Here is a 26,060-nt window from a genome sequence, read left to right on the forward strand (position 1 = left end):
CACAGCCCCCCCGATGACCCCCGGTGTCCCATCTGCATGCCCCGTCCTCACCTGCGACTGCTCTCTCTCCGGGGCTCCTTACCTGGTGGCAAGTAGCCTCACCTGGGCACCTGGAGGCCACCTGCAGCGTCACTGCGGCTTTGGGCCCATATCCGACCAAAGCTGTTCGTTGACTTTGACTTCCCTTTTTTTTTTTTTTTCAAAGATTTTATTTATTTATTTGTGAGAAACACACAGAGAGAGAGAGAGAGAGAGGCAGAGACACAGGCAGAGGGAGAAGCAGGCTCCATGCAGGGAGCCAGATGCAGGACTCGAACCCTGCCTCCAGGAAGGATCAGGCCCTGGGCTGAAGGCAGGTGCTAAACCACTGAGCCACCCAGGGATCCCCAGACTTTGACTTTCCATGTATCTTCCCTGTCTATGTTTTTTCAAGCCAACTTTTCCGTCGTTCTGTTCCCATTAGAAAAAATCCTAAACCCTTTGGGGCGACCTGTGAGGCCTGGCTGCCTTTCCAGCCTCTTGCCACTTTCCCCCTTCGTTGTCCCCACCCTCCATCCGTCTTGAACTGCCTACAGTTTGGCCATTGGGTCACAACCCCTACCCTCTTATCCAGGTCTGGCTGGTCCCCATCAGCATCCTCTCCTTGGAACCCCTCCCCCTTCCCCAACCAAGTCTCCTCACCTGCCTGGTTCCTTCCTTCCAGTAGCATCTCCTCCTCTCCCTGAAGATGAGGGAGATTCATCTCCTCCTCTCCCTCCCTATCCTTGGCCCTCTCATCTAGATTGGGGGCTCCTCCTAGGGGTTTCCATGGCATCCTGCGGTGACCTTTACTGAGGCACCGATGACATCATTTTGGGTGCTCCTCCAAAGTGGGACTTGGTGATTATCTCTTCTCGGCTCCTGGCGCAGTGCCTGGCTCTCTGTATGTGGGATGCATAAACACATTTTACAAGTTAAAGAGAGAGAAACTTTCTCAAAGTTGTCTTGGAGTGGCAGCAGGGTGTCAGAGTTTTAATGTATCCCATTATATGTATGTGACTTGCAGCAGGGACAGATCCCGGTGGCTGTCCACAGGTTCTGACAAATCCTCATAACTAGCTGATTTCTTACCTTTCCTTGTAGTACCTGTCACCTGCTCCTCCATTTTGCCAGGAAGAGTTGACCCTCTGGCTGCCATCCAGGAGCCGATGACTGACAGACCTGGGCATCTTTGCCAAGTTTAAGAAAAATAAGGTAGATTGCTGAATGTCAGCTGTCCAGGAACTAGGAGTCAAAGCTCATGATTTCCCTTCGTACATTCATCTGCGCCTTCAGCAGCAGCAGCTTGCAAAAATAAAGAGCACAGTAGGAATCGAGCCCTGGCTGAGAATCTGGCCATTGTGGTGGGTGGTGGGCCGGAGGAGGAGGGAGGCAGTTACTCCCAGGGTCAACATTTCAGGTTGTTCCCGGAAAAATAATTGCAAAGGCAACCAGTCAGAAAGGAGATTGGTGGCCTCCCTCCCCCGCCCCCTGTATTTCTTGGCACTTTGGCTGCCATCAGATTAATGAAATCTTCCCAGTCCTGACAGAAATGACAACCTCAAGAGGAAAAAAAGTATGTTTCCGCACTGGATAAAAGATTAAAACAACACGAAGGAGCAAACCCGTTCCTATATAAGGGCTTCAATACTTCCTTGTGCCAAATGATGTGAGTTAATACCTTTGTCTCAGGGGGATATTTTTTTCTCCTTGAATCTTTAGAGGTTATTTCCAGAGTTGTGAAGGATATTTCAAAAACCATGTCTGAAGTCGAAAGTGCCCAAGTACAGCCAGCTCTGAGCCGAAGGACAGAGGAAAGGGGAGGGTGTCCTATTGAGAGATGAGAGTTATTGCCTGCAAGTGCTAATGTAGGTCATGAATGAAGAGTTGTTGTTGTTTTAAAGATTGAGAACTATAATGGCTTAAAAAAAAAAAACTAATGATTTTTGGAAAATTGAAGCACACTGAATTTAATTACTGTGATAGTTAAAAAACAATTCATTTGGTATCAACTATATTTCTGTATTTTTCCAGTGGAAAAAGTATAGGAGTTTTGAACCTCAAATGATTGGAAGTGTAGGTTTGATTTAGAAAAGAAACCTGAGCAGAAATTATTCTTTTCTGTAGATAACAGTATTTGACTTTAAATTTGGTTATTAAACTATTAAAAGAATCAGCCTACATAAAGTTGTCATATTTAAAATCATAAAGTGCTTTTTATTTTTTTTAAGATTTTATTTATTTATTCATGAGAGACACAGAGAGAGGCAGAGATATAGGCAGAGGGAGAAGCAGGCTGCCTGTGGGGAGCCCAATGGGGAATTCGATCCCGGGACCCGGGGATCACACCCTGAGCCGAAGGCAGATGCTCAACCGCTGAGCCACCCACGTGTCCCACAAAAGTGCTTTTTAAATTATAAGACTGTCACAATGAGTTTCATTGATAAGTATTAATAAGCAGCTTACTTTAAGAATTCTGTTTAAGGGATCCCTGGGTGGCGCAGCAGTTTGGTGCCTGACTTTGGCCCAGGGCGCGATCCTGGAGACCCGGGATCGAATCCCACGTCGGGTTCCCGGTTCATGGAGCCTGCTTCTCCCTCTGCCTATGTCTCTGCCTCTCTCTCTGTGTGTGTGTGTGTGTGTGACTATCATAAATAAATACAAATTTTTTAAAAAAAGAATTCTGTTTAAAAATGTGCATATCCACACCTTTTTAGGAGCACAGCTCTCCGAATAGCCAATGATTTTCCAATGGATATTCAGAACACGTTAGGGTGGGTGTTATGTTTAGAGCGTGAATATTCTAATTGAAGAAAATTCATTTTAAGATTCAACAGCCCCCGAGTCTCTAGGATAAATACATGTCCTCAATTAGAGTTTGTTTTGGTGTCCTCGCCCTATCCTTAGGAAGGAAATGCAGGCCGGGCCTTGCAGGTCCGTGAGAGGCGCCTCATCTTTACTCCTCTCAGTTCCTGGGTGCAAATCCTCCCTCAGCCACTTTTTAGCTGTGAAACCTCAGGCAAGTCGCTTAGCTTTTCTGTGGCTTAGCCCCGGGCCCTTTGCAAGTATTCTGGGGATAAATCGTCTTTTCTTCACAGGTTTGCTGCAGAATTAAATCCATTTATGTCAACTTTTAGAACCGCTTATGACTGGTGCCTAGGAGATCCTCAATAGATCTGAGCAATCCTACTGTCCACATCCGGAAGCTCTCACTCTTCCTGAAGAATCAGCATGAATAAAGGGGGAATTTTGTTTGTTTTGCGACTTTTTTTTTTTTTCTTTTTCTTTCTTTTTTTTTTTTTTTTGCAACATTTCAGTACATGCGCTCAGGCCTCGCATCACAGCAAATCATCTGCAGGGAACGCTCAGTATCATTTAGATACAGTGTCTTCTCTTCGTTGCCAGCATCAGTTGTCCCGTAACAAAAAAAAAAGACAAGGGGGGAAAAAAAATCCTGGCCAGGGGACAAGTTTCGAGAATTGTTTTAAAGCAGTCATTGTGTTCAGGTGGCCTGGCAGGCTACTGTAAACACAGAGAGATGCAAGGAGGAAATCAGAGCCCATTGTGGGCTCATGAAATGGTTGTCTTTTCAACCAAACAGATTGCAATCAGCCCCACCGAGCCCACGGCCTCGTGTTCCTTTCTGCTTGGTCATTTCCTTTACTGAGTGTCTGCAAGAACCACCCACTTGGGTGGTTCTCAGGATTATAGGTTTTTAGGTCAAACAGAAACCCAGGGCTGGGCCTGGACAAGCCAACACGCAGTTACACGCCGGGCGAGCCCGATGACACGGGCCCCACGGCTGGCGGGCCCCCATCCGCGTGGACTCTGGCCGTGTGGCCCCCCGCAAGCGGCGCCCGGGCTGCGAGCTCTGCTCTGAAGGGGCCGCAGGTCTCCGGCCGGGCTCACGGCTCCGCAGCGGGCCCCCCGCGCTTGCTTCCTTCGCCCCCCCTCGTTCGCCTTCCAGAATGGACGGGGCCCCGGAGCCCCTGGCCATGACCATCCACCTCCTGGCCAGCTCTGGCCAAGGCTCGCTCCTGCAGCAAACCCTGGATCAGCTCCTGGCCTGCATTTGCCCAGACGTCCGACCCTTCCTGGTGTCAGAGCGGGTCAGTCCGGTGAAATACTACGACAAGTGCCACTCCAGGCGGTCACGGTTCCCGGGGATGTCTGTTTTGCTCTTCCTGCACGAGAGCCTCGGAGAGGAGCGGCTCTTTCGGGTTCTTGACTCCCTAGGGCGCTGGCCGTGGCAGTGCTACCCCGCCCCGAGCGCCCAGGGGAGGCCGTGTCCCTACATCCTTGCCAATCAGGAGTTCTACAGTCTGGACAGCCAGATGCCCGTGTGGGGCGTGAGGCAGGTGCACCGCGGCACCGAGATCCTGAGAGTCACCCTCTACTGCAGCTTTGACAACTACGAGGACGCCATCAGACTCTATGAGCTGATCCTGCAGAAGGAAGCCACGTTGCAGAAGAGCAACTTCTGTTTCTTTGTGCTCTACGCCACCGAGAGCTTTGCTCTGCAGTTGTCGCTTAAGCAGCTGCCCCTTGGAGTGTCAGTGGACCCCAAAGAGTCTTCGGTGCTGCAATTCAAGGTTCAAGAGATCGGCCAGCTGGTGCCTCTCCTACCTCATCCGTGCGAACCCATCAGCCGCACCAGGTGGCAAACACAGGACTATGATGGCAACAAGATTCTGCTTCAGGTATTCATCCCTGTTTTGCCTCTGATCTTTATAGATGCGCATGGAGCTGTGTGGTTTGACCTCTGAGATGGGCCTTAGTGATGATCGAATGCAGCGGTTCTCAGCTTCGGTTGCACATCAGAATCCCCAGGGAGGGATCCCTGGGTGGCACAGCGGTTTGGCGCTTGCCTTTGGCCCAGGGCGCGATCCTGGAGACCCCGGATCGAATCCCACGTCAGGCTCCCGGTGCATGGAGCCTGCTTCTCCCTCTGCCTGTGTCTCTGCCTCTCTCTCTCTCTCTCTCTCTCTCTCTCTGTGTGTGACTATCATAAATAAATAAAAAAAATTAAAAAAAAAAAAAAAGAATCCCCGGGGAGCTTGCAAAAATTCTCATGGGCCTGCACCCCAGGCCGGTGAGATCAGCATCTCTGGGGGCGCCTGGGGTGACTCAAATATGTAGTGTCAGGGCTGAGAGGCACCGATCTAATAAAATCCCCTCATTTGCCAGATAATGGAGTTCACGCCCCGTGAGCTCACGCAAGTGGTGCAAGTGGTTCGCAGGAGAATCAGGACATCCCATTTCTCAGCTTGAACTTTGAAACTGTATGCAAATCCTTTGCCCACGGCTTTGGGTTCAGGAGTAGTGTAAGCTTTTCCATCTGACCTAAGGAAGCTGAAGTTGTTAACTATGGTTGGAGATGTTAAGTTTGTAGTCCTGTTGACTTCATTTTTTTTTCCCCCCTGGTGACTTAATGTTTAAGCAGCTTGTATCACTATCAGTTTTATCCCCAATCTAATTTGATGGTTAGAGCACCTTAGTTTAAAAAGAAAATCTTGATTTTAAAGGCTTCTCCTGTAAGCATCCCGTCTAAGCCAGGCACAATCATGATCGCTACCATGTGTCGTCCCTTGCCGAGTGTTTCGTGGCAGTTGGGCCTGGCAGCTAGTAGCTGCCTGGCTAAGCCTCGATTCCTTCATTAGCACAGTGGAGGGAGGAGTAGCATCTTCCTAGAGTGTGGGTGGTCAGCCACACGGAACGACGTCATGCTTCAAGTGCTTAAGGTAGTGCCCAGAATGCAATTTTAGCTATTACTATCTGTTCTGACCTAGGCTAAGGGTTGTTACATGGATTGCTTTATTTAATTCTTATAACAACCTAGGGAGGCACTATTTCTCCCATTTTGCAGATGAGAAAACTGAGCTACTCAGTTAATTGCCTAAGACACAAGACACAGGTAAGGAAGCGTCTACTCAGCTCCAAAACCCAGACAGTTACCCATTATCGTCCAGTGCTCAGTGGGTGTGCAAGTGTGTGTAAGTGAGTGCAGGCAGGGAGGGGTACATGACACCACAGCAAAATGTTCTGTGGCTTCTGTCCTTAAGAAAAGGTCAGTAACCCCTTTAAGGCCTGTTGGGTCAAGTAATAATAACAGGATAGAAAATGAATAGTCTTTCCCTTTAATTTTACTATCTGCCTTGAGTTTGAATCAGTTGGATTCCTTATGAAATGATTTCTCAATTATTTACCTGTCACCCAAGGTGGACAGGCACTGTTTCTCTTAGTTGCCTCTGATTTAACTCAGCAATTTCTAAGGCATCTAAGTTTTCTCCTTCAGCTTTGGTTAATCTCTAGCATTTAAAATCAAGCTCACTGTCGAACAAACATTTCATATGTGTGTGCAGCAGGGGGCACATTTTTAACTGTTCCTATTTTTCAGATCAACCCACCCAACTTGGATCAGATTCTCCTCTCCTCTAAACCAATTATTGCATCCAAGGGAATGGGGTTGCATGGGGTGGTGTAGTTCTGAGGCAGAGGCTCTGCTGGATTGCCTGTGGAGTCAGGCCCTCCTGGGACTCCCAGGGAAGAGTGAGGGCCGCCAGCGAAGATCAGTAGGGGAACAAATGCAGGGTGGCCCAGATGACTGATGTTGACCAAAAGAAAGGAAATAATACCCATTCAAGGGAAAACCACTAATTAACCTCTCCATGAATAACCTTTCCTGAAGGCCAGAATGGACATGTGTGTGGGCATGCTAGACCTGCGGGGGGCGGGTGATGGGCAAAGCTTCCTGAGGAGTGATACCTGGGCCTGCCGAGGCTGGACAGCCCAGAAGGAAATAGCCAGATGGAGAAGGGTCACCCACGGTCTCTTCCAAAGAGAAGCATGTGGTGGCATTTCCTTAGCAGGGCATGTGCAGAACACTGCCTGAGGTTCTCTGTGGCTGGGGTGAAAAGAGGGGCTCAGGGGAAGATGAGCAGGTTGCTGGAGACCACATCATTAGGACTATGGTCAGCCACTGGAAGATAAGCTCCATGAGGGCAGGAAGCTCTTCATCCACTTCTGTACTCTCAGGACCTAGAACAGTGTCTGGCACACGGTAGGCCAACCACATTCTTGTGTGAATGAACCGGAGCCTGGCTAACTAGCTTCTGTTTTATCCTCACTGCAATCAGCAGTCACTGATGGAGGCTGTGAGTGACGCTGACACGTAGAATTTGTTCTGAGGATCAAAAAAGAGAATGTACATGGAGGTGCTCTGTAAAGTAGAAACTGTAGGAGATTGCGCAGAAGCAATGTGATGATTGCGTGTGTAAGAAGGCCACTAGCCATCTCACCAGATGCACACAGTGAACAATTCTTTTCTCCTGTCAGTACAGATGGCCGGATGCTTCTCAGAGTCTAGAATGTTTATTTTTGATGAGAGTGACTTTAGGGTACATAGCGGATGCTCAGTAAATGAATGAATGTATCAATAAATGATCAAATATGTCCAAGTTTCTTCATTCACCAAATACTCTTCCTGAGTGCCTATCCTGGGCCAGGCCCTGTTCTAGGCCTGTCCTCCATTTGTCTTAGTTCTTAAGGGCTGCAAATGTATGGTAGGTTAATTCCTCCCTTCCCTCTCTAGCAGTCCTCCTTTGTCCCTGTGTTTTTCCCACAGGTGCCCTTTTGCTAGGGGTTCTGTGTGATGTCACACTGCCTTTATAGGCTGATGGGAGGCCTGATTTCCCACAAGTGCCGGGAATGGCAAGTGGCCTATGGTAAATTCTCTGTCCCCACCTTGAGTGTAGGGACAGAAAGGGTTAATTTGACCAAGTTTGGAAAAGTTGTTTGAAGGATGTGTCACTTGGAGGGTGACCAAAACTGGGGGTAGCAGGGTGTGCAGCTGGAGAGCTCAAAGTTGTTTAGGAGAATGCTTGTTGGCCCACTGAGTATGAGAACAGGAGGACATACAACAGGCATTAGAGAGGCATTTATTAATGTTTTTCAAGAAATGGCAGATAGTCTGTAGTATACAGTTTAGAATGATAACCCTGGTACCATCACGTAGAGTAGATCAGATGAGTGCTAGACTGATGCATCCAGAGTGACTTCAGTCATCCAATAGGAACCAGCAAAGTTTAGAGTAAGGGGACCCACAATAGAAGCGTGAGGTTAAATATGAATTATATTTCAGGGTTGGACTTAACAGATTTGGAAATGAATTAGATGTAGGGGTAGAAAAGAAGGAGGTGATGATGAGTCTGGACGCACTGAGTTTAAGCTGCTTGCAGGTCATTCAGGAAGATATACCCAGTCATGTGGCCTCTGGGAGCTGGAACTTAGCCTGGGGACATAGATTGGGGGTGATGGTTGAAGCCCTGGGAAGAAGTGCTAGTATCAAGGAACAGAGGGTAGAATGAGAAGAGATCAAGGCAGAGCCTACAAAACATCCACACTCCAGGAGTGAGAAAGAGAAGAATGAGTGAAGGAATGTGAGAAGGAGCAGCCAGAAAGGAGGTAAAGATTATGATGTCACAGAAGCCAGTATGTCACTTGGTGGTGTGCCATTGTCCCTAAGATGCAATTTCTCGGATGCTAGGTCTCTCCTCACCAGACCATCGTTCCCCAGTTGTGTTGCCAATAACCCCTAGAAGACTGGCACAGACTGCAGGGCCAGCTCTCCTCCACTGGCAACTGTGGCCACCACCGCCCTCCACTTATGGGCATGTCCTTGCCAAAGCCTCCACAACACTATTGAAACCAGGCTGCAATTTTCAATAAGATCTTTCTGAAAGTTTTAGGATAAAAGGGGAAAACAACAAAAGATTCTGTACAGGGACGGTGAATTACAAGCACCTCTGGGTGTCACCATTCAGAGCTCCTTTGCTAAGATGTGACCTTGAGATCCTTTGCCAGGTCTCCTCTGTGTGTTCTCCACACCCGTCACCAGGAGGGGCTCCAGGCCAAGCACATAGCAAGAGAAGGGAGGTTGCCTCTTAGCCCCTTGAGGGCCCAGCTTCCAAGTCTTTCTTAACAAGGGTTGACTGAGGGGAAGGGAGAAGAAATGGGTAGGAAATACCAGAAAGGGAGACAGAACATGAAGACTCCTAACTCTGGGAAACGAACTAGGGGTGGTGGAAGGGGAGGAGGGCGGGGGGTGGGGGTGAATGGGTGACGGGCACTGAGGGGGGCACTTGACGGGATGAGCCCTGGGTGTTATTCTGTATGTTGGCAAATTGAACACCAATAAAAAATAAATTTATTATTTAAAAAAAAACAACAACAACAAGGATTGACTGCCTCCCAAGATGAATGAAGTGAGAAAGTTCACATGCACCTCCACTCCTGTTCCACAGTGGGGGCGTCTTGTTCATGGACCTGGACAGGGGGGTTCAGTTATGCCAGTACATGACCCGGCATCAATACAACCCAGGATACTGAGTCTCAGCAACAGACACTAGTCATCAGCCATCCTTCCTGGCAGTTCTTCCCAGTTTATCCTGCTGAAAGACTTAGAACTCGTGCCTGCATATCCTTCCTCCAGTCCTTGGCCTCACCTCTGAATCCTCTACAACTGGTACCTGAGTTAGAATCCACACCGCTCTCCAAGAACAAGTTCTTCCTCCAAAAATCAATGAAATTGATTTTTCTCTACTGATTTCCTGCTTTAAATTTCACTGGTTTCAGCTCTAACTCTCATTATCCCTTCTTCTGCTTACTTTGGACTTTTGGGGGCAGATTTTATTTATTTATTTGTTGGTTTGCTTGAAAGAGAGCGAGAGAGAGTACGCGCAGAGAGAGAGGGACAAGCAGACTCTGTGCAGAGCATGGAGCCTGGCACGGGGCTCAATCTCACGACCCTGAGATCATGACCTGAGCTGAAAGCAAGAATCAGACACTCAACTGACTGGCTGTCACACAGGCACCCCTGCTGACTTTGGATTTAATATGCTTTTCTTTTTCTAGTTTCCTAAGGTGGAAACTTAGATTATTGACTTGAGGTCTCTCCTCTTTTCCATGTACATCCAGTGCTAATATATGATATAAACATAAACATACATAATTAAACACACTGTTGGTGTTATTTTTTTAATAAATTTATTTTTTATTGGTGTTCAATTTGCCAACATATAGAATACGGTGTTATTATTTTAAATAAACTTTTTCATTAGATCAATGAAGAATGAGAAAAATGGAAGTTTTGCATTTACCTTCACTTATTTCTTCTTCAGTGCTCTTCCTTTCAAGCTTCTGACCATATTATTTTGCTTCTCTCCAAAGACCTGGGATGTGTCTTGCAAGGCAGGCCTCCTGGCATACAAATCCCTTCAATTTCTCTTTGTTTGAGGCCTTGAATCTCCTTCACTTTTGAAGGAGAATTTATAGGATGTGAAATTCTAGGTTGGTATTTCCACTCCATTCTTTTCTTGCTTGCATAGTTGTTGAAAGGTGAGATGTGATTCGTATCTTTTTTTTTTTTTTTTACAATTTTAAAAATTTATTTGAGAGAGAGAGAGAGAGAGCACTCAAGTGGGAGGAGGGGCAGAGGGAGAGAATCTTCAAGCAGACTCCCTGCTGAGCACAGAGCCTGACACAGGGCTCCATCTAATGATCCATGAAATCGTGGCCTGAGTGAGAAACAAGAATTGGATGCTCAACTGATTGAGCCATGCAAACACCCCAGTCTTGTCTTTTTTTTTTTTTTTTTTTTCTGGTGTCTTAGGATTTTTTTCTTTATCTTTGATTTTTGTAGTCTGGAAAACAATGTGTCAAGGTGTAGCTTTTGCGGAATTTTTATCCTTGGTGTTCTCTGAGCTTCCTGGATTTGTGGTTTGGTTTCTGACATTAATTTGGGATAGATTTTCAGTTTTTGTTATTTCAAATACTTCTTCTGTTTCCTTTCTTTCGTGCCTTCTGGTCTTCCTATTATCCATCTGTTACACTTTTGGTGGTTGTCTCACTGTCCTTGGATATTCTGTTCTAGCTTGTTGTCTTTGTTCTCTTTGATTTTTAGTTTTGAACGTTTCTTTTGAGGTCCCCTCAAGCTCAGGATTCCTTCCTCAGCCCTGTCCAGTCTACTAGTAAGCCCATCAAAGGCAGTCTTGATTTCTGTTGTTGTCGTTGTTTTTTAATCTCCAGTGTTTCTTTCTATTCTTTCTTAGGGTTTCTATCTCTGTTAATATTGCCCATCTGTTCTTGCGTGCTGTCTACTTTATCAATTAGAGCTCCTAGTACATTAACCATAGCTGTTTCAAATTCTGGCCTGATAATTCCTGCAATTCTGCTATGCCTGGTTCTGATGCTTAACCTGGTCCCTTCAAATTGTATTTTTTACCTTTTATTATGCCTTCTTTTTTTGTTTTGCTTTTGCCAGCCAGACATGATGTAGCAGGTAAAAGGAACTGCTGAAAATAGGCCTTTGTAATGTGGTGGTGAACAGTTGGGGGAGGGACAGCATTCTATGATTACATTGCACACAGTCTTTTAGTGAGTCTGTGCCTGGGACTGTGAATTCACCAGTATTTAAAAATTTTTTTCTTCCTCTTTTGGCGGGAGAGGGTGGCTAGAATCAGTGGGAATTGAGTATTTCCCTTCCCCTGGGTCAGTTAGGCTCCGATAGTACCTATCAGGGTTAACTTTTGCTTAACTAGTTTACTCTGAGAGCAGGCCTTTTAAGAACACAGTTTTCTGGTGGATTTAAAAGTGCTACTTTTTCTCCTTCCCTTCCAGAAAGACAAAGAGATTTTTCTCTGCTATTTATTGCGAGCATCTGGTCAAGCTCCTGGAGGGAAATCTCACAAGTTTGCAGGGCCCCTCTGTGACTGAGACCCCCTGGAGTTTTTAACTCACAGAGTTATCTACACTGAGCCTTCTAGCATTCCTCAGTGATAGTTGAGGTTTTCCTTGCTTGGTGCTGGTTCCTGCTGTGGCTTCCACTTATGAATCTCTGCTCTGAGAAGCTGTGATTTTCTGTATTTGTCTGTCTGTCTCTCCTATCTTTGGGGGCTGCTTTTTGCCCTGCGTCCTCACCTCATGTACAGATGCTGGAAGTGTTTTTGCTCTAAGACCACCAGCATCAGTAAATGCTGACTGCTCCTGCCTCGAAAGTCTCTCCTCTAGAGGCTTCAATAACCCAGCTCTTTAACTCAGCATTTTCTCTTCTCTGTCTGGCTATCCCTTTGCTATTTCTTCCCAAGCACTCACCTTTTTCCTCCTGTCCCTGAATCAGGTTTTCTCATCTATGATGGTATTGACATTTTGAACTAGATGATTCTTCATTGTAGAGGACTGTCCCATGCATAGCTCATGTTAGCAGCATTGTTGGTTCTGCCACTAGATGCCAGTAACAACGACCCCTCAATACCCTGCACCCTAGTTTTGACAATCAAGATGCCTCCAGACCTTGTCAAATGCCTCTGGGGGGGAGGGGTGAAGTTTGAGAACTGCTGAGAAGTTTGAGAAGTTGAGAACTGCTGTCCTTGATTAAAGATTTCCCTAAGATTAAGAAATACAGAGCGTCCTGTGGATTTAATATCATCTGTCTTACTTCTGTGTTTGCATCTGTAGCTGTTGAGCTTTAGCTTATTTATTTGTTTATTTAGCTTATTTCTAGCCCCCTGTAAGATGATTTGAACATAAGGTCTCATCCTCACCTTACATTCAGTCCAAGCAAAATCTAAGTCAACTTCTCCATCTTCTCCAGCTCTGGCCACTGTCTCTTCATTTTCTCTGGCTTTGAAACATCATCACTATTAAAGCCCCTTTTTCCAGAAGCCCCACATTCAGTCACACCCAACTATTGTAGTTTTCCTTTGGGGACATTCCTTTTCTGCCTTCCTTTGTTCAGCCCACATAGCTTTAAATGTGCATTATTATTACAACATTCTAACTCTTCATTCTAACTCTTCACTCTTGCTCCAGGCATCCTCTTTTATCCAGCACATCACAGTTGAATATATCTTTAAATGATTGCTAAGTTTATGGCTATCCCAACTTTCTTTCCAGAACTCTAGGCTCACTCCTACACCCAGGTTTTTTTTTTTTTATTGTCATAAGATACACAGAGCATAAAATTTATCACTTGAACCACTTTTAAGTCTTGAATTCAATGCCATTAAGTACATTTACAATGTTGTGCAACCATTACCACAGTCTGTTTCCACGACTTTTTTTATCACACCAAATAGAAACTCTGTACCTATTACACCATATAACCCACTATTCTCTCCTCCCTCTGTCCCTGGTAACCTCTATTCTTCTTTCTGTTCCTATAAATTTGCCTCTCCTAGGCCTTCCATATGTGGAATGATATAACATTTACCCTTATGTCTGGCTTGGTTCACTCAGTATAATATTTTCAAGGTTTATCCGTGTAGCATGTATCAGAATTTCATTCTTGTTTAAGTTGAACATATTCCATTTTATGGATATCTGCATCTATGTTTTGCCTAAGCTGCCGCTGTCCAGAGGTGTTTTTCTCTTCGTTTTTACTTATCCATCCTTCAGGGCTCTGCTCAGAAAGTAATTTCTCTGTGGAATCTGCCGTGAAGCTCAAGTGCACATTCACTCCCATTTGGTGTACATTTTACGTGGAAATTTTTGTAATACACAACTGATTACATATTTTTGTATTCTTGTACCATATAATTTGGGAGTTTATGACTCTCTTCATCTTTTTGGTATTTTGTTGTAAATGTCTATTTCCAGTAGACTAGTAAGTAGACAGCTGTTCTGAAACATGGGTTGATTGACTGCTTGTTTTCAGGAAATAAGTCTGTCTCTTCAGAAAAAGGTGTATATTCCAGAAGCTAGATTGGTGTAAGCAAGCGTGTGATTCTTTTCATTTTATCAACAGACATTTAGCTAAGTTGTCCTTATGTTCTTCATTAGCCATTGAAAAATGAAAGAACATAGCCTCTCATGAAGAAAGTAATTCATTTTCTTCTGTAGCATTTCTTGAGAGTCTTTTCTCATTTTCAGATCTCTCATCTAAAACTCTCATCTCAGACTCTATTCCTCCCTTTGTTCCTTCTCTGTTTCTTTTCCATTCTTTATCCACATCCCTAATGTACCCCATGCAGCAACACACGCACATACACGCACACACACACACACATACACACACACTCCCATCCCTGCTCTTCATCTCACTCAATACTCCCTGAAAGAACACTTGGAGGCTATGACTTAGAAGTTTTTCACTCTTATTGAAAAGCAAGTTAACACCAGTGGTTTTGGTTAATCAGTTAGAGTAAGTGATTTTAATCTAAAGATCAATTAATTATAAAGGAGTGGTTTCAACTCTTTGGTAAGCAAGTTTGGCCTGTTTTGATATTTCTTATTATCTGTATAATTTATTTCCATTTAATTTTTTCTCAATGTAGGAAAAATTCTCTTTTGCTATCTCTTACAGTCACTTCTAGTAAGAGACAATATTATTTTCCCTTCATGATGTGAATCTGTTCTTAAACAGCTTCATCATTTTTCAGTGATGTATATTCTCTTGTTTCTCAAGTGTTCAGAGTCAAATGAGTGACAAATGATCATTCTATTCATCAAGATAACTGCTAACATTCCCTGAAACTTGAAAATGCTAGCTCTCAATTTGTAATATTTTATGAATATTTCTTGGAAAGATGAGCTCTAAATGATCAGAATTTCTACAAATGAGTTTCAATTTATTTTTTTGGCAAGAGGAGCTTTTCTTCTCCCTCAAGGGATCTCTCTCAATCACCCAGCATTATGTTTCTCCTAGAAATTCTTCACTCTATCTGCACACATCTGCATTTCTGCATTAATAATGTTACATTCAGTTGTGCTATGTGGTCTAAGGATCTTAGACCTTTCTATAAGGAAGGAAAGTTGATATTTCTTTCTCTTTAAAAGTTTGCAGAAATGGCCAACCAAATGATGAAAGTCTTTTTGAATTTTCTAAATAAGACTTTATATCTACCTAATGTCAAATAATTAGGGGCCCAATTCATACATTCTACACTTCCATACATTTCTACGTGTAAAAATTTATATTTTCTTAGGTGTTAAGCTTTACTTATGTATCCAAAAGACATCTAGTGATTACCTACAACATGCTAGGTACTGGAGTTACAACAATGAAGAAGATGCATACAATCTTTCTTCCAGATGACAAGTTAAGAGGAAGATACAGAAAAGTAAGTGGGCAGATGCATAACAGTGTGGTAACTACTATAATATGGTAAGGCCTCTAGAAGATCTAATAATAATACTAATTACTATGATAATGACCAACTTGTATTTAGCACTACTATGTCCTAGGCACTGTTATCATTTAATCCTTTCAACAACTCTCTGATGCTGGTATTTAGGATTATCTCCTTAGAAACAGAGGCCTAAGAAGATTAGGTAACTTGTCTAAAATCCAACAACTAATAAGTGACAGAGCCAATATTTAGGGGACCCACCCCAGATTTAGTGATATCAAGAAAGCTTCCAAGTGGAAATGATGTAGAAGCTGGCATTGGCCATGGGTTTTTAGGAAAAGGGGTTAGAGGAGACATATTTCAGACAAAGGAAATAATATACACAAACACTGGCACTAGGAAAGAGCAAATAATATCCAAGAAGTTCGATTTTGAACAACTAGAGCCTAAAAGGGAGGAAGTGGTAAATGACCAGGCTGGAGGAAGAAGGGGCAGATTGTCGACGGTGTGATAAGACATTTTAAGGGCTTAGATTTTTATTTCAAGAAGAGTAGGAAGCCATCTGAAGCAGGAAGGTGACATGATGAAAACTGTTTTTGAAGCTCCTCTTGTAGTGGAGTGGAGAAGGGATTGGAGGGAGGTGAGAGCATGGGGGCTTTATCATATGACCATTGCAATAATTCAGACAAGAGATGTGAGAGCCTAACCTAGGGTTAATGGCCTTGTACATGGAGACACAGAAAGATCTGAGAGATCTCTGTGAGGCAGAGTCCATGGGAATGGATAACATGAGGATGAAGAAGAAAAAATGATGTTCTTGCTTGACTAACATGGAGCTGATGTATTCGAAGAAAGGGAAAAGACTAAACAGAACAGAATTAGCACAGAGGGGAAATGAGTTCAATTTTGGACATGTTGAGTTTGAGTAGCTGGTGCCTGGAAGACAGTTGGATAGATAAGTAGAAGCTTAAAAAACTGGTTTGGGGATCCCTGGGTGGCGCAGCGGTTTGGCGCCTGCCTTTGGCCCAGGGCGCGATCCTGGAGACCCGGGATCGAATCCCACATAGGGCTCCCGGTGCATGGAGCCTGCTTCTCCCTGTGCCTGTGTCTCTGCCTCTCTCTCTCTGTGTGTGTGAGTGACTATCATAAATAAATAAAAATTAAAATAAAATAAAATAAAATAAAATAAAATAGCCTTTAAAAAAAACTGGTTTGAACTGTAGTTATGCTTTGGGGAGCTTTCATCATTTAAATAGTAATTGAAGGCATGGGTGCCCATGAGATTGCTCTGGGAGGGTATGCAAAGAGAAGAGGACTCAGGTCAGCACTGAAGAAACACAACATATAATGAACTGACAGGGGAAGAGGCTCCTTCAATAGAAACCAAGAAGGAGTAGATGGAAAAGAAGCAGAAAATTTAGAAGAATGTGTTGACATAAAAGCTTAAAAAGAAGAAGACTTCAAATGTAAAGGAGAACAGTCAGCCTTGTAAAATTCTACCAAAGCTCTGGTAACAATGGATGACAAGAAAAAAAAAAAAAAAAAAAAACAATGGATGACAAGGAAGTTGATTGTGGATGATCTTGGCAAGAGCAATTTCCATGTATTGGTAGGAAGGAGAGTCAGTGGTGTGGGTAGGGGAAATGGGTGGGGGGTGGTTAATAGGATAAATGAGTGTGGATGAATTTTATAGAGAGGCTTGGCTGTGAAGGAGAGGAGAGACGGAGCTGGAGGGGATAGGGGGGGAAAGAATGCTTTATTCAAGAAAAACTGGAGTAGGTTTAATTGCTGTTGCAAAGGAGTGAGCAGAGCACCAGGAAGAGAAAAAGACTGGAGAAACAAGATAACAAAGTGAGAGAAAATGAATCATTGATAAGCTGGGGTGGCCAGGAATTCACAGTGCAGACAGACCGGTCCCTTTTCTTGTGGAGAGGATGGGAACATTCCAGATGTGTTGGGCAGCGGGCAACAGAGAGTTGCTAGCTGGTGGTGACTTTTGTTTTCTCTCTAATCTAGATGGTGAGACCTTCTGCTGGGAGGTTGTGGGGAGGTTGTACGACTGAAGGTTTGAGGACAGTTCTTGAGGTTTGAAACAACTGCCTATGGTGAAAGGACAGGTGGCTAAGGAGACAGGACTGGCAGGGAGGCAGGGCTAAGTGGAAAGCCACACCTTCACAGTGATGTCACTCTGAACAGCCATGTGCATTTCTTGGACAGCTTGAAGTTCAAAACACAAGTTCAAAGAATGTGGGCATGCAGATGGACCTGGAGGTGAGAGGTCTGGAGGGAAGCTTTGATAGAAAGGGAGTGGCAGAGGGGAATTGGAGATACTGGCAAGGAAATGGATGAAGTGAGAGTCTTTGGACTCCAGTTGACATAGAAGGAGCTGTTGATGTGGAAGAGCTGATGTAAGAGAATGAGTGTTGGAGCAGAAAAGAGCATGCAGTTTGAGTCCCTCAGAGGTGGAAGGCCCCCAGAGCTAAGATTAGTTTTTCCATTTTTAAATGGTTGGGGGAAAAATGTCACGACACGTGAAAATTGCACAAGACTGAAACTCAGCTACACCCACTTACCACATTGTCCATGGGCTGCACTGCAGCAGATTCTAGTCATGGCGAGAAAGGCCATAGGTCCACGGGGCCTCAGATACTGATTGTATGGCCTTTTACAGAGAACATTTGTCAACCTCTATGCTAAAGGAATTGATGGAAGCAGCTTTTTTGCTTTCTGCAGTTTGGAATGGTTATGCCATCATTTCTATCAGAGAAAAAAATTGAGGGGAGGCCATATAAATGTATCACGTACCATATGCACATGTGTGGTGATTTACTCATTTCTAGACCTGCTTTCTTACTGTTCTGATTTCTTCCTTCTTGCCTGGTGAGATAAATAAATTCTTGCCTCCTTCCTTCTTTTTATTTTCTGGCAATAAATTTAAAAAAAATATTTAGAGTAGTGCTAAGTTCACAGCAAAATGGAGCAGAAGGAACAGAGTCCCATATGTTCCCTCCCCTACCCCTCACAGGCACAGCCTCCCCCACTGTCAACATCCCACCAGGGTGGTGTCTTTGTTTCAATTGATGAACCTGCATAGAAACATCATTATTGCCCAGAGTCCATAGATTATATTAGAGTTCACTCTTGCTATTGTACATTTTAACAGTTTTGACAAGTGTGTAATGACATGTATCCTGCAAGTATCATACAGAGTAGCTTCACTGCCCTAAAAATCCTCCATTCTCTGCCTGTTCATCGCTCCCTCCCCTCTAGCCCCTGGCGACCACTAACCTGTTTATGGTCTCCATAGTTTTGCCTTTTCCAGATGTCAAATAGTAGGAATCATACAGTATGTAGACTTTTTAGATGGGCTTCTTTCACTCAGTAAATGCACTTAAGGTTCTTTTGTACCATCCTTTTTGATATTTGATTAAGGACTGGGCCAGGCAGGGGTGGATCCTGGATACCAATTTCTAAGAGCTACTGACAAGATAGAGAAAATTGTCTTTTCCAGAAATCTCCTGGGCAAGAGTGTTGCATAATGAATAGGGGATGAGGCTCCCAAGAGGCCAAGGATGGAAGATGGGCCAGTGAAATCTAGTTTGTGGAGGGAAAGAGCACTTAACTCTAGAGTGGCAGTTCTGCTGAGTAGGGTCTCTAAGTTTAAAACCAGAATGGAGGGACACCTGGGTAGCTCAGTGGTTCAGCATCGGCCTTTGGCTCAGGTCGTGATCCTGGAGTCCTGAGATCGAGTCCCACATCAGGCTCCTCACAGGGATCCTGCTTCTCCCTCTGCCTATGTCTCTGCCTCTCTCTCTGAGTCTCTCATGAATAAGTAAATAAAATCTTTTAAAAAAGTAAAAATAGGGGATCCCTGGGTGGTGCAGCGGTTTGGCGCCTGCCTTTGGCCCAGGGCGCGATCCTGGAGACCCGGGATCGAATCCCACATCGGGCTCCCGGTGCATGGAGCCTGCTTCTCCCTCTGCCTGTGTCTCTGCCTCTCTCTCTTTCTCTCTGTATGACTATCATAAATAAATAAAATTAAAAAAAAAATTTTTTAAAAGTAAAAATAAAACCAGAATGGAACGGCTAGGGATTAAGAAGACACCACTGCTCCTACATGGGCAGTCTCCCTCATTTCTTTGTTGTTTTGCCACATGCCACTGTATATGGCCTATACTAGAAATAAATGGTGCCCCTAAATTTAAAGAATATTGACTTAGAAGGTGTCTAATTATGAGTCTGCCCGGAGTGCCCACATGTCTCGCAATAGCTCAAGATCTATATCATTAGCATGATGTAAAAAGGACTTTGAAAGATTGAATTCTTATTCCAGTTTTTATCTTGACTATAACCACATGTTTTGGTGGCTTTTTATTTTTATTTTTGCATAGTTGGTAATAAGTTATTTGCAACCTCAAGTGAGGCCACCAAGTAACGTCTGTGAACATCTTGCATATTTTGAACAACATGACCTATGGGAACTATATTGTTGCATATGATCCTCAGATTCTTCGTCTTCTCAAATGTTAGTTTAGGGATTCTGAGAGCGAGATGTTTGGAGCTGATACTGATACCTCGCCTGATTACATTGAACTTACTGCTTCGCTTCAACTGGCTTTATTGAAAGTCTGCTGTGGGCACAGGATGGCAGAGGATGAATGGGACATGGCCTGTTCTTGGCATTTAGTTAATGGAAAACATCTATTGAATTTGTTTCTTTTTCCCTCGTCCCTCAGGTCCAACTGAATCCAGGACTTGGGGTTAAGAATGGTGAACTTTCCTTCCTGAACGGCACCGTGGGAGCCAACACACTTCCCCAGGGCTGCAGGCTGATCCCTGTCCCCACAAGGAGGACCTTGGAGCCAAGATGCCGAAGGAGCCGGGCCCGGAAGCTCCAGGTGGGTTCCCTGCAGTGTCCGGAGTCTGGCGAGAGCCCTGTGTCAGACAGCTTTAGTGGCACTTCTGGGAAAGGCCCTGGCTGCTCATCCCAGGACAGGAGCTCAGCCCTGGGGGCCCAGATGCACCTGCCTTCTCCCCACCTCCAACCTGGGGCCAGAGAAAAGATCCTCAGCCCGCAAAACAGCTTTGAGGAGCTGGAGGCAGAAACGAATGTTGACACGGGACGCACTGTGGTCAATCCTGAACCCCGGCAGTCTTTTCTGAGCAGATTTTCCAGGGGTCTCCGGACCAGCCACCCACCATCCTGCCTGCCAGACTCCTCCGTAGGGGCAACCGCCTCCATGAACAATAGAACCCTTAAGGAAAGGATCCATTCTTTGTCACTTGCAGGCCAAAAGGATCTTGGGGCAAGGAAGATAATCTCAAAATGTCCCCTTCACCTGCCAGTCCAGGGTGAAGAAAAAGAAGAAGAAGAATTCTTTATATAGCATAAAGCAAATGCGATTTCCGAAAACACAAGATCAGATCCAGTGTTCTAGAAATGGAGCACTGACCTGGGACAGATGGTTACTTGTTCACGTGAGGGGGCCTGAATGTTAGCCACGCACAGATTATTTTATTTTATTTTGATTTTTGCTTTTATTTGAGATGTGCATAGTCTAAGGTGCTGTGAAGGGTTGTTTATTTGCCTTCATGGTCATAAGGGAACACAGCCAACGCATAGGGAGAAAGCCCAAGGCCCTGGGTCCCTGGAGACACACTAACTCAGCGGGGTGCACCGAGTTCAGCACCCGTCAGGAGGGATTGCGTTCTCTGCGAGCGAGTCGGATGTGCTATGCAATGCTGATGAGTGTAGGCAATTTGGTTTTAATTTTTACTTGGGTTGCATTGCTCATCCCCCTGGACAACATGGACTATTTATTCTGTAGTGTTTTTTAATTTTTATGTGACCTCCTTTGGTAACTAGGCCCTGTACACCACATAACCTCTAGTGATTTTGCCTTTAAAGCTGTCTGTGTCTGGAATGAGTTCACATGCAAGTGTTTCGAAAATTACAAACAATTAATTTCTTTCCTGTTTAATAAGCAGAAACATTGGAAGTCAAGAAACTAGGTGAAAAATGAAAGCGAGGCTCTAGGATTTCCTTGCTCTTCCATTTCTCATCTGTTTCGGCACTACTCCAAAGGGGCCCGTGGTTCCTGTTTCTAACCAGAGAGGAACATGACATGAATGGATCTCTACTCGACATGGCAGGAAGATTGGATTGGATGAGTTGTTGGAGCAGGACTTGTGTTCTTCTGGCCATGTTCGAATTCCTAAATTTCTTTGCAATATGCATTCATCCATTTTTACATTCACTCATTCATTCAGCAAATACTTAGTGAGCACCTCCCTCTGAATAAGACATCGACGTATGGTCCACAAAGTTCTGTAGTCATCAAACCCAAAAGGTATATATGGTCTCACCGGTATAAATCCATTCTATCAACACTTGAGGATATGTTGAAGTCTTAATTCCTCTAGGACCTTTTCCCACAACTGATTTTCTCACTTGCTGCATAAAGGCTGTGGTAAGCAGGCGGAGACTGAGCATATTATGAATTGTAATTATAGCTGCAATGGACAAACTCTTGTTGCTCATGTGCTGTAGTTTTTGGTTGGATTTCTACACACATTTTTTAAAAATCTGAGGTCTGTGTGTTGTGGTTAATCTATAAGGTTATCTGATTCCATGAACTTTATTCTCCAGGACAGATGTTACATCAGATTATAAATGCTGATTTAGCTGGATCTTCTGGTGATCCTATTACTTAGTATACCCACTTGGGGTGATGGATGAGTTCAGGCCCAAGGATGAGTCTTCAGGCAGGGACACCTCCTAGGTTTGGGTGCTCTGCTGAGCTTAAAGAATAGAAATGAAGAAGAGTGGCAAAAAGACAAAGACAAGATTTCCATGTCGATTTTACTTTTCTGGGCTCATGACATCAGTATATTCCCATTCTCATTTTCTTTCTCCCTTCCCCCTCCACTGCCCCCCAACCAAGACTAAAGTTAGATTTTAGACAGTAGAATGAAGAACTTAGTTTTGGTCTAATTTTCTAGAATAAGAGTTTTAAAAAAATGAAAGTCTTATTTAAATTGAACTATTGAGCCGCCTTGAAAAGCACAGCGGGGGGCAATTCTAAAATATCTTTCCCACTTTTTTTGAGGTTACCTGAATTCTTTAACATAATATGTGGGTGAGACTATAAGTACATGGAAATTATGAAGAATACTGGAAAATGTGAAGGAGTGCCTTACAAAATTGACTTGTAAAATAATACACTTTTGAAATGGCACCGACTGTATTCTTCAACACAGAAATCCAATTTACAACATGGTAGGATGGTCATTCCCGTGGGCTAGGTAGGGTGCCAAAGGCCCCGCTTTAAGCCTCAGCTTTTAAATTTACTATTTATGGCACCTTGAACTGTCAGCCTCCTTGATCCTCTGTTGCTTTTCCTACCGTAACAAAAGGTTGTTAAGAGAATCAAGATGACCCACATGAAAGCATTAGACCCATGTGTTTTTTTTTTAAATGTCATGGAAACAAGAGTTTTTTTCTTTTTTCTTTTTCTTTCTGGAAACAAGTTCTGGTAAAATCAATGATTCAATTTAAAAAAAAGAAAAGAAAAGAAACTCAGCTCTCTAAGAATCTTTGCTACTTGTGCCGCTTATTATGTTCCCATACCTAGGAGGGAGATTGTGGATGGAAAGAATCAAATATATCTTAAAGTTCAAAAGTGATCGTCTGTAACAGGAATAAACTCTGAACTAGTTTAACCCAATGTATTGAATTAGCCAGACTCTTGACTTACTTATGCTGTATCTTTTAAAATGTAGAATGTATCACTTTTCAAATCAGAGGGACTCTCAATAATCAAATTACTTCATATTTCTGTACAGGTACACTAAAAATCCGTTGCATTACAATTGTTTGGCTATTTTTAACCCTGTTAATAGTATATCATACTTCTTTGCCGGTGTTATTTGGACATTGCTAAACAATAGAAATGGTAGCCTGTGGAGACTTTGGAATATGTGTGTCCATTAGGGAAAGTAGGGCAGGGGATGTGGGGCTGGGGTAGGGGAAGGCAGACACCCCTTGATTCACAAAGGGAGGTGGGACTTTGTAGAGGTGTGCCCGTCCTTCCATGGCCCCCAAACTCTGCTCACCCTTTTTCCTTCCTTCCAGAGAAAGCCAGGGAAAGGGGAAGGGAAGCCAAAGAGAAGAGAAATGGAGCTCACTCTCTGTTGATTAGAAACTCCTGAATTTCATCTCTGTGTTATAAAAACAATTCAGAACTTCCCGAGGTAACTTGATACTGTCTGCCTTTCTGGACTCTTCTCATGCTCTTGGGCTTTCTCTCCTTTTTTCCTTCCTTCTTTCCTTCCCTCCTTCTCCCCCTCTTCTGTTCCCTCTCTTTTCTTTCTTTCTTTCTTTCTTTCTTTCTTTCTTTCTTTCTTTCTTTCTTTCTTTCTTTCTTTCTTTTTCTTCTTTCTTCTTTCTTTCTCTCCTTCTTTCCCCTTCCCTGCTTCCCATCCTCTCTCCTGCCCCCCTCCCACCATCCTCCCCTGGGCCCTGCGCATAGATCTGATCCTCTCTTCGTTCTTTGTTCTGTTTTGAAACACTCTGTCTGGGAGGCATCTCTCAGGATTCCCGAAGAGGCTGTAAACGGATCTTTTGGCTCAGCTCTGGGAAAACGAGAAAGAAGAGGCCACCCCCACCCTGAGGAGGAAACGCTCCCCACTTTCCAACTCACGCTCAGGACTCTGCTCTGGGACTACGAGGCCCACACCACTTAGAAAACAGTTGGTCTCTCCACCCACAGCTCTCTCCTTTGACAACTCCTAGACCTTTCTCTGAGGTCTATTTCTGGGTCTGTTCTCCCAATTAGCAACTTTAAAAATTGGCTGTAGTATGTGATAAGAAAACAACGGGTGCTGATGGCCCCAAAGAGCATGTATCTAGGACTTACGTCATCAAGAACTCAATCCTCATAAATTTCATTTTCAAATATGTCATTTAAAAGTCGAGTTATTCCAGAGAATCTACCTGGAAGACATGCCAAGGTCCTCGCTTAGCGTGAAAGGAAATGTATTGTTTTTACAAGTCCTATGTCTGCCAGAGATGTTTCTGAGGAGTTTCTTTTAAGGACAATCAATAAATACTTCGAAAGAGGGCTAATGACATCAAATGTGAAGATGATGGCTGGCCTGTGCAGCCCTTCCTACCTGTTGGTGCTCTCCTGAGTATTTCCATCTTTACACCAATCCTTTGAGGTACATGCTATAATTATTCCCATTTTACAGGTGAGTAAACCAAGGCACAGGGAGGTCAAAGCCTAATTCAGAACTGAACAATGACTAAGTGGCATGGCTGGGATTAGAACACTGGCTGTCTGGCTGAAGTCTGTACCCATAACCACTCCAGCAGCCTGTCCCTCACAGGGGGTGCAAGAACGGCAGACCCCAGCTTTCTGCCTGGTACCCACAATGCCTCCACACCGTGAGTCTGGACAATGGCATGTCACCTCAGTTTCCTTTCTGCTCCTCAAGCATGCCCCACTTGTGCAGTCTGCCCAGACCTGACCTACGGGAACTCCTTCTCATCATTTAGGATCCAGGTTGAAATCCCCGCCGCAGGGCACCTGACCAGATAGCACCTTATTGAAGCAGTTCTGGAACCCAGCCCCTAGCCCAGTGCCAGGACCAGAGCAGGTACTTTTACAAATATTTTGCTCAATGAATGCGCAGCAAGAGGAGGAACACAGATGAGACCTCCACTCTCTGGATGCCAGAGGAGAGAGAGATTGTCCTAGGTAGCTAGGGTTGCTATGACCAGATACCATAGGCTGGGGAGCTTAATCATCAGAAATTTGTATCTCCCATCTCTGGAGGCTGGGAAGACCGAGACCATGATGCTAACAGGGTTGCGTTCTGGTGAAAGGTCTCTTCCTGTCTTGTAGCAGGCCACCTTCTCGCTGTGTGCTCACATGGTGGAGGACAGAGGTTTCTTGTGCCTCTTCTTCTTTCTTTTTTTTTTTTTTTTTAAGATTTTATTTATTCATGAGAGGCACACAGAGAGAGGCAGAGACCTAGGCAGAGGGAGAAGGAGGCTCCCTGCAGGGAGCCTGATGTGGGATTCGATCCCAGGATCTCAGGATCTCGACCTGAGCCAAAGGCAGATGCTCAACCACTGAGCCACCCAGGGGCCCCTTTTGTGCCTCTTCTAAGGACACTAATCCTACTCATGAGGCCTCCACCCTTACACCTAATTATCAAAGTCTCCAACCACCATCACAGTGGGGACTAGGGCTTCCATGTATGAATGTTGGGGGATACGACACTTCAGTCCATCATGGAGATGAATCATTTCATCCCTGGCTGTGTCCTAAGTGCCAGGTCTCCTCTGGACAGCCCCTTTTCCTCTGTGTCTTCTCCATCTCTCAGATGGAGAGATTTTCCTCATTTTTTTTTTTTTTTGAGATTTTCCTCATTTACCTGTTGGCAGCAGGTCCATTACAGCTGGCCTCATCTGGTCTGTCCCCTTCAGTGTAGGAGCGTCACTGTGCTTTTCCATCCTTGTTTGTGCTGCTGAGCCCTACCTGCAACTCACTCTTCTATTCATTCTACAAACACACCCTGTCCCATGTGCCTGACTCCAGGGACGCGCTGACAGCTACCATCTGCCACCATCTGCCACCATCTGTGGGACCTTGTCCGTGCTCCCCATTCCTCGGCCAGTGAGCCTCACTTCAAAGGAGCAGGTTTTGTCTTTAAGAAATGAAGCCACCCTGGACAGTCCCAGCAGAAACGATGCTGCCGCTCTCATCACAAGGCGTGAATTCCCACAGGCACACACTGGCTCATTCAAGCTAACCTCCAACATAGGTTATGGTCCATTTTATGTGTCTTCTCACAGAAGAGCATTTGCATCTCTGAATTTTCTCTTGCTTTGCACAACAGTCTGATTCA

At 44.5% G+C, this 26,060-nt stretch overlaps 1 protein-coding gene across 5 annotated transcripts; it reads left to right on the forward strand.

Moving 5' to 3' along the window:
- The first annotated feature begins 3,542 nt into the window (after nucleotides 1–3,542).
- Nucleotides 3,543–24,275, forward strand: LOC112925540 (protein FAM124B). 5 transcript variants are annotated; one of them, XR_011994141.1, is made up of 4 exons: nucleotides 3,720–4,718; nucleotides 19,880–21,613; nucleotides 23,278–23,396; nucleotides 23,738–24,275. XR_011994141.1 is itself a non-coding variant. In XM_026006351.2 (2 exons), the coding sequence occupies exons 1-2, from the start codon at nucleotides 3,987–3,989 to the stop codon at nucleotides 20,528–20,530; spliced, it is 1,383 nt and encodes a 460-aa protein (XP_025862136.1). In that variant the 5' UTR covers nucleotides 3,543–3,986; the 3' UTR covers nucleotides 20,531–23,042. The 5 variants fall into 5 exon arrangements, 1 of the variants encoding a protein (XP_025862136.1); XR_011994142.1 differs by having other exon boundaries at nucleotides 3,753–4,718; nucleotides 19,880–21,493; XR_003236139.2 differs by having other exon boundaries at nucleotides 3,721–4,718; nucleotides 19,880–21,493; nucleotides 23,278–24,275.
- The last annotated feature ends 1,785 nt before the right edge of the window (nucleotides 24,276–26,060 follow it).

Source organism: Vulpes vulpes, chromosome 9 (assembly GCF_048418805.1).
Source record: "Vulpes vulpes isolate BD-2025 chromosome 9, VulVul3, whole genome shotgun sequence".
In the NCBI taxonomy this organism is placed as follows: domain Eukaryota; kingdom Metazoa; phylum Chordata; class Mammalia; order Carnivora; family Canidae; genus Vulpes; species Vulpes vulpes.

What these genes read in the sequence shown, in the direction of transcription:
- LOC112925540 (XM_026006351.2), top strand. Translation starts at nt 3,987, where the DNA reads ATGGACGGGGCCCCGGAGCCCCTGGCCATGACCATCCACCTCCTGGCC. An exon ending in GCAACAAGATTCTGCTTCAG is followed by an intron (nt 4,719 to 19,879) that starts GTATTCATCCCT and finishes CTCGTCCCTCAG; the next exon opens with GTCCAACTGAATCCAGGACT.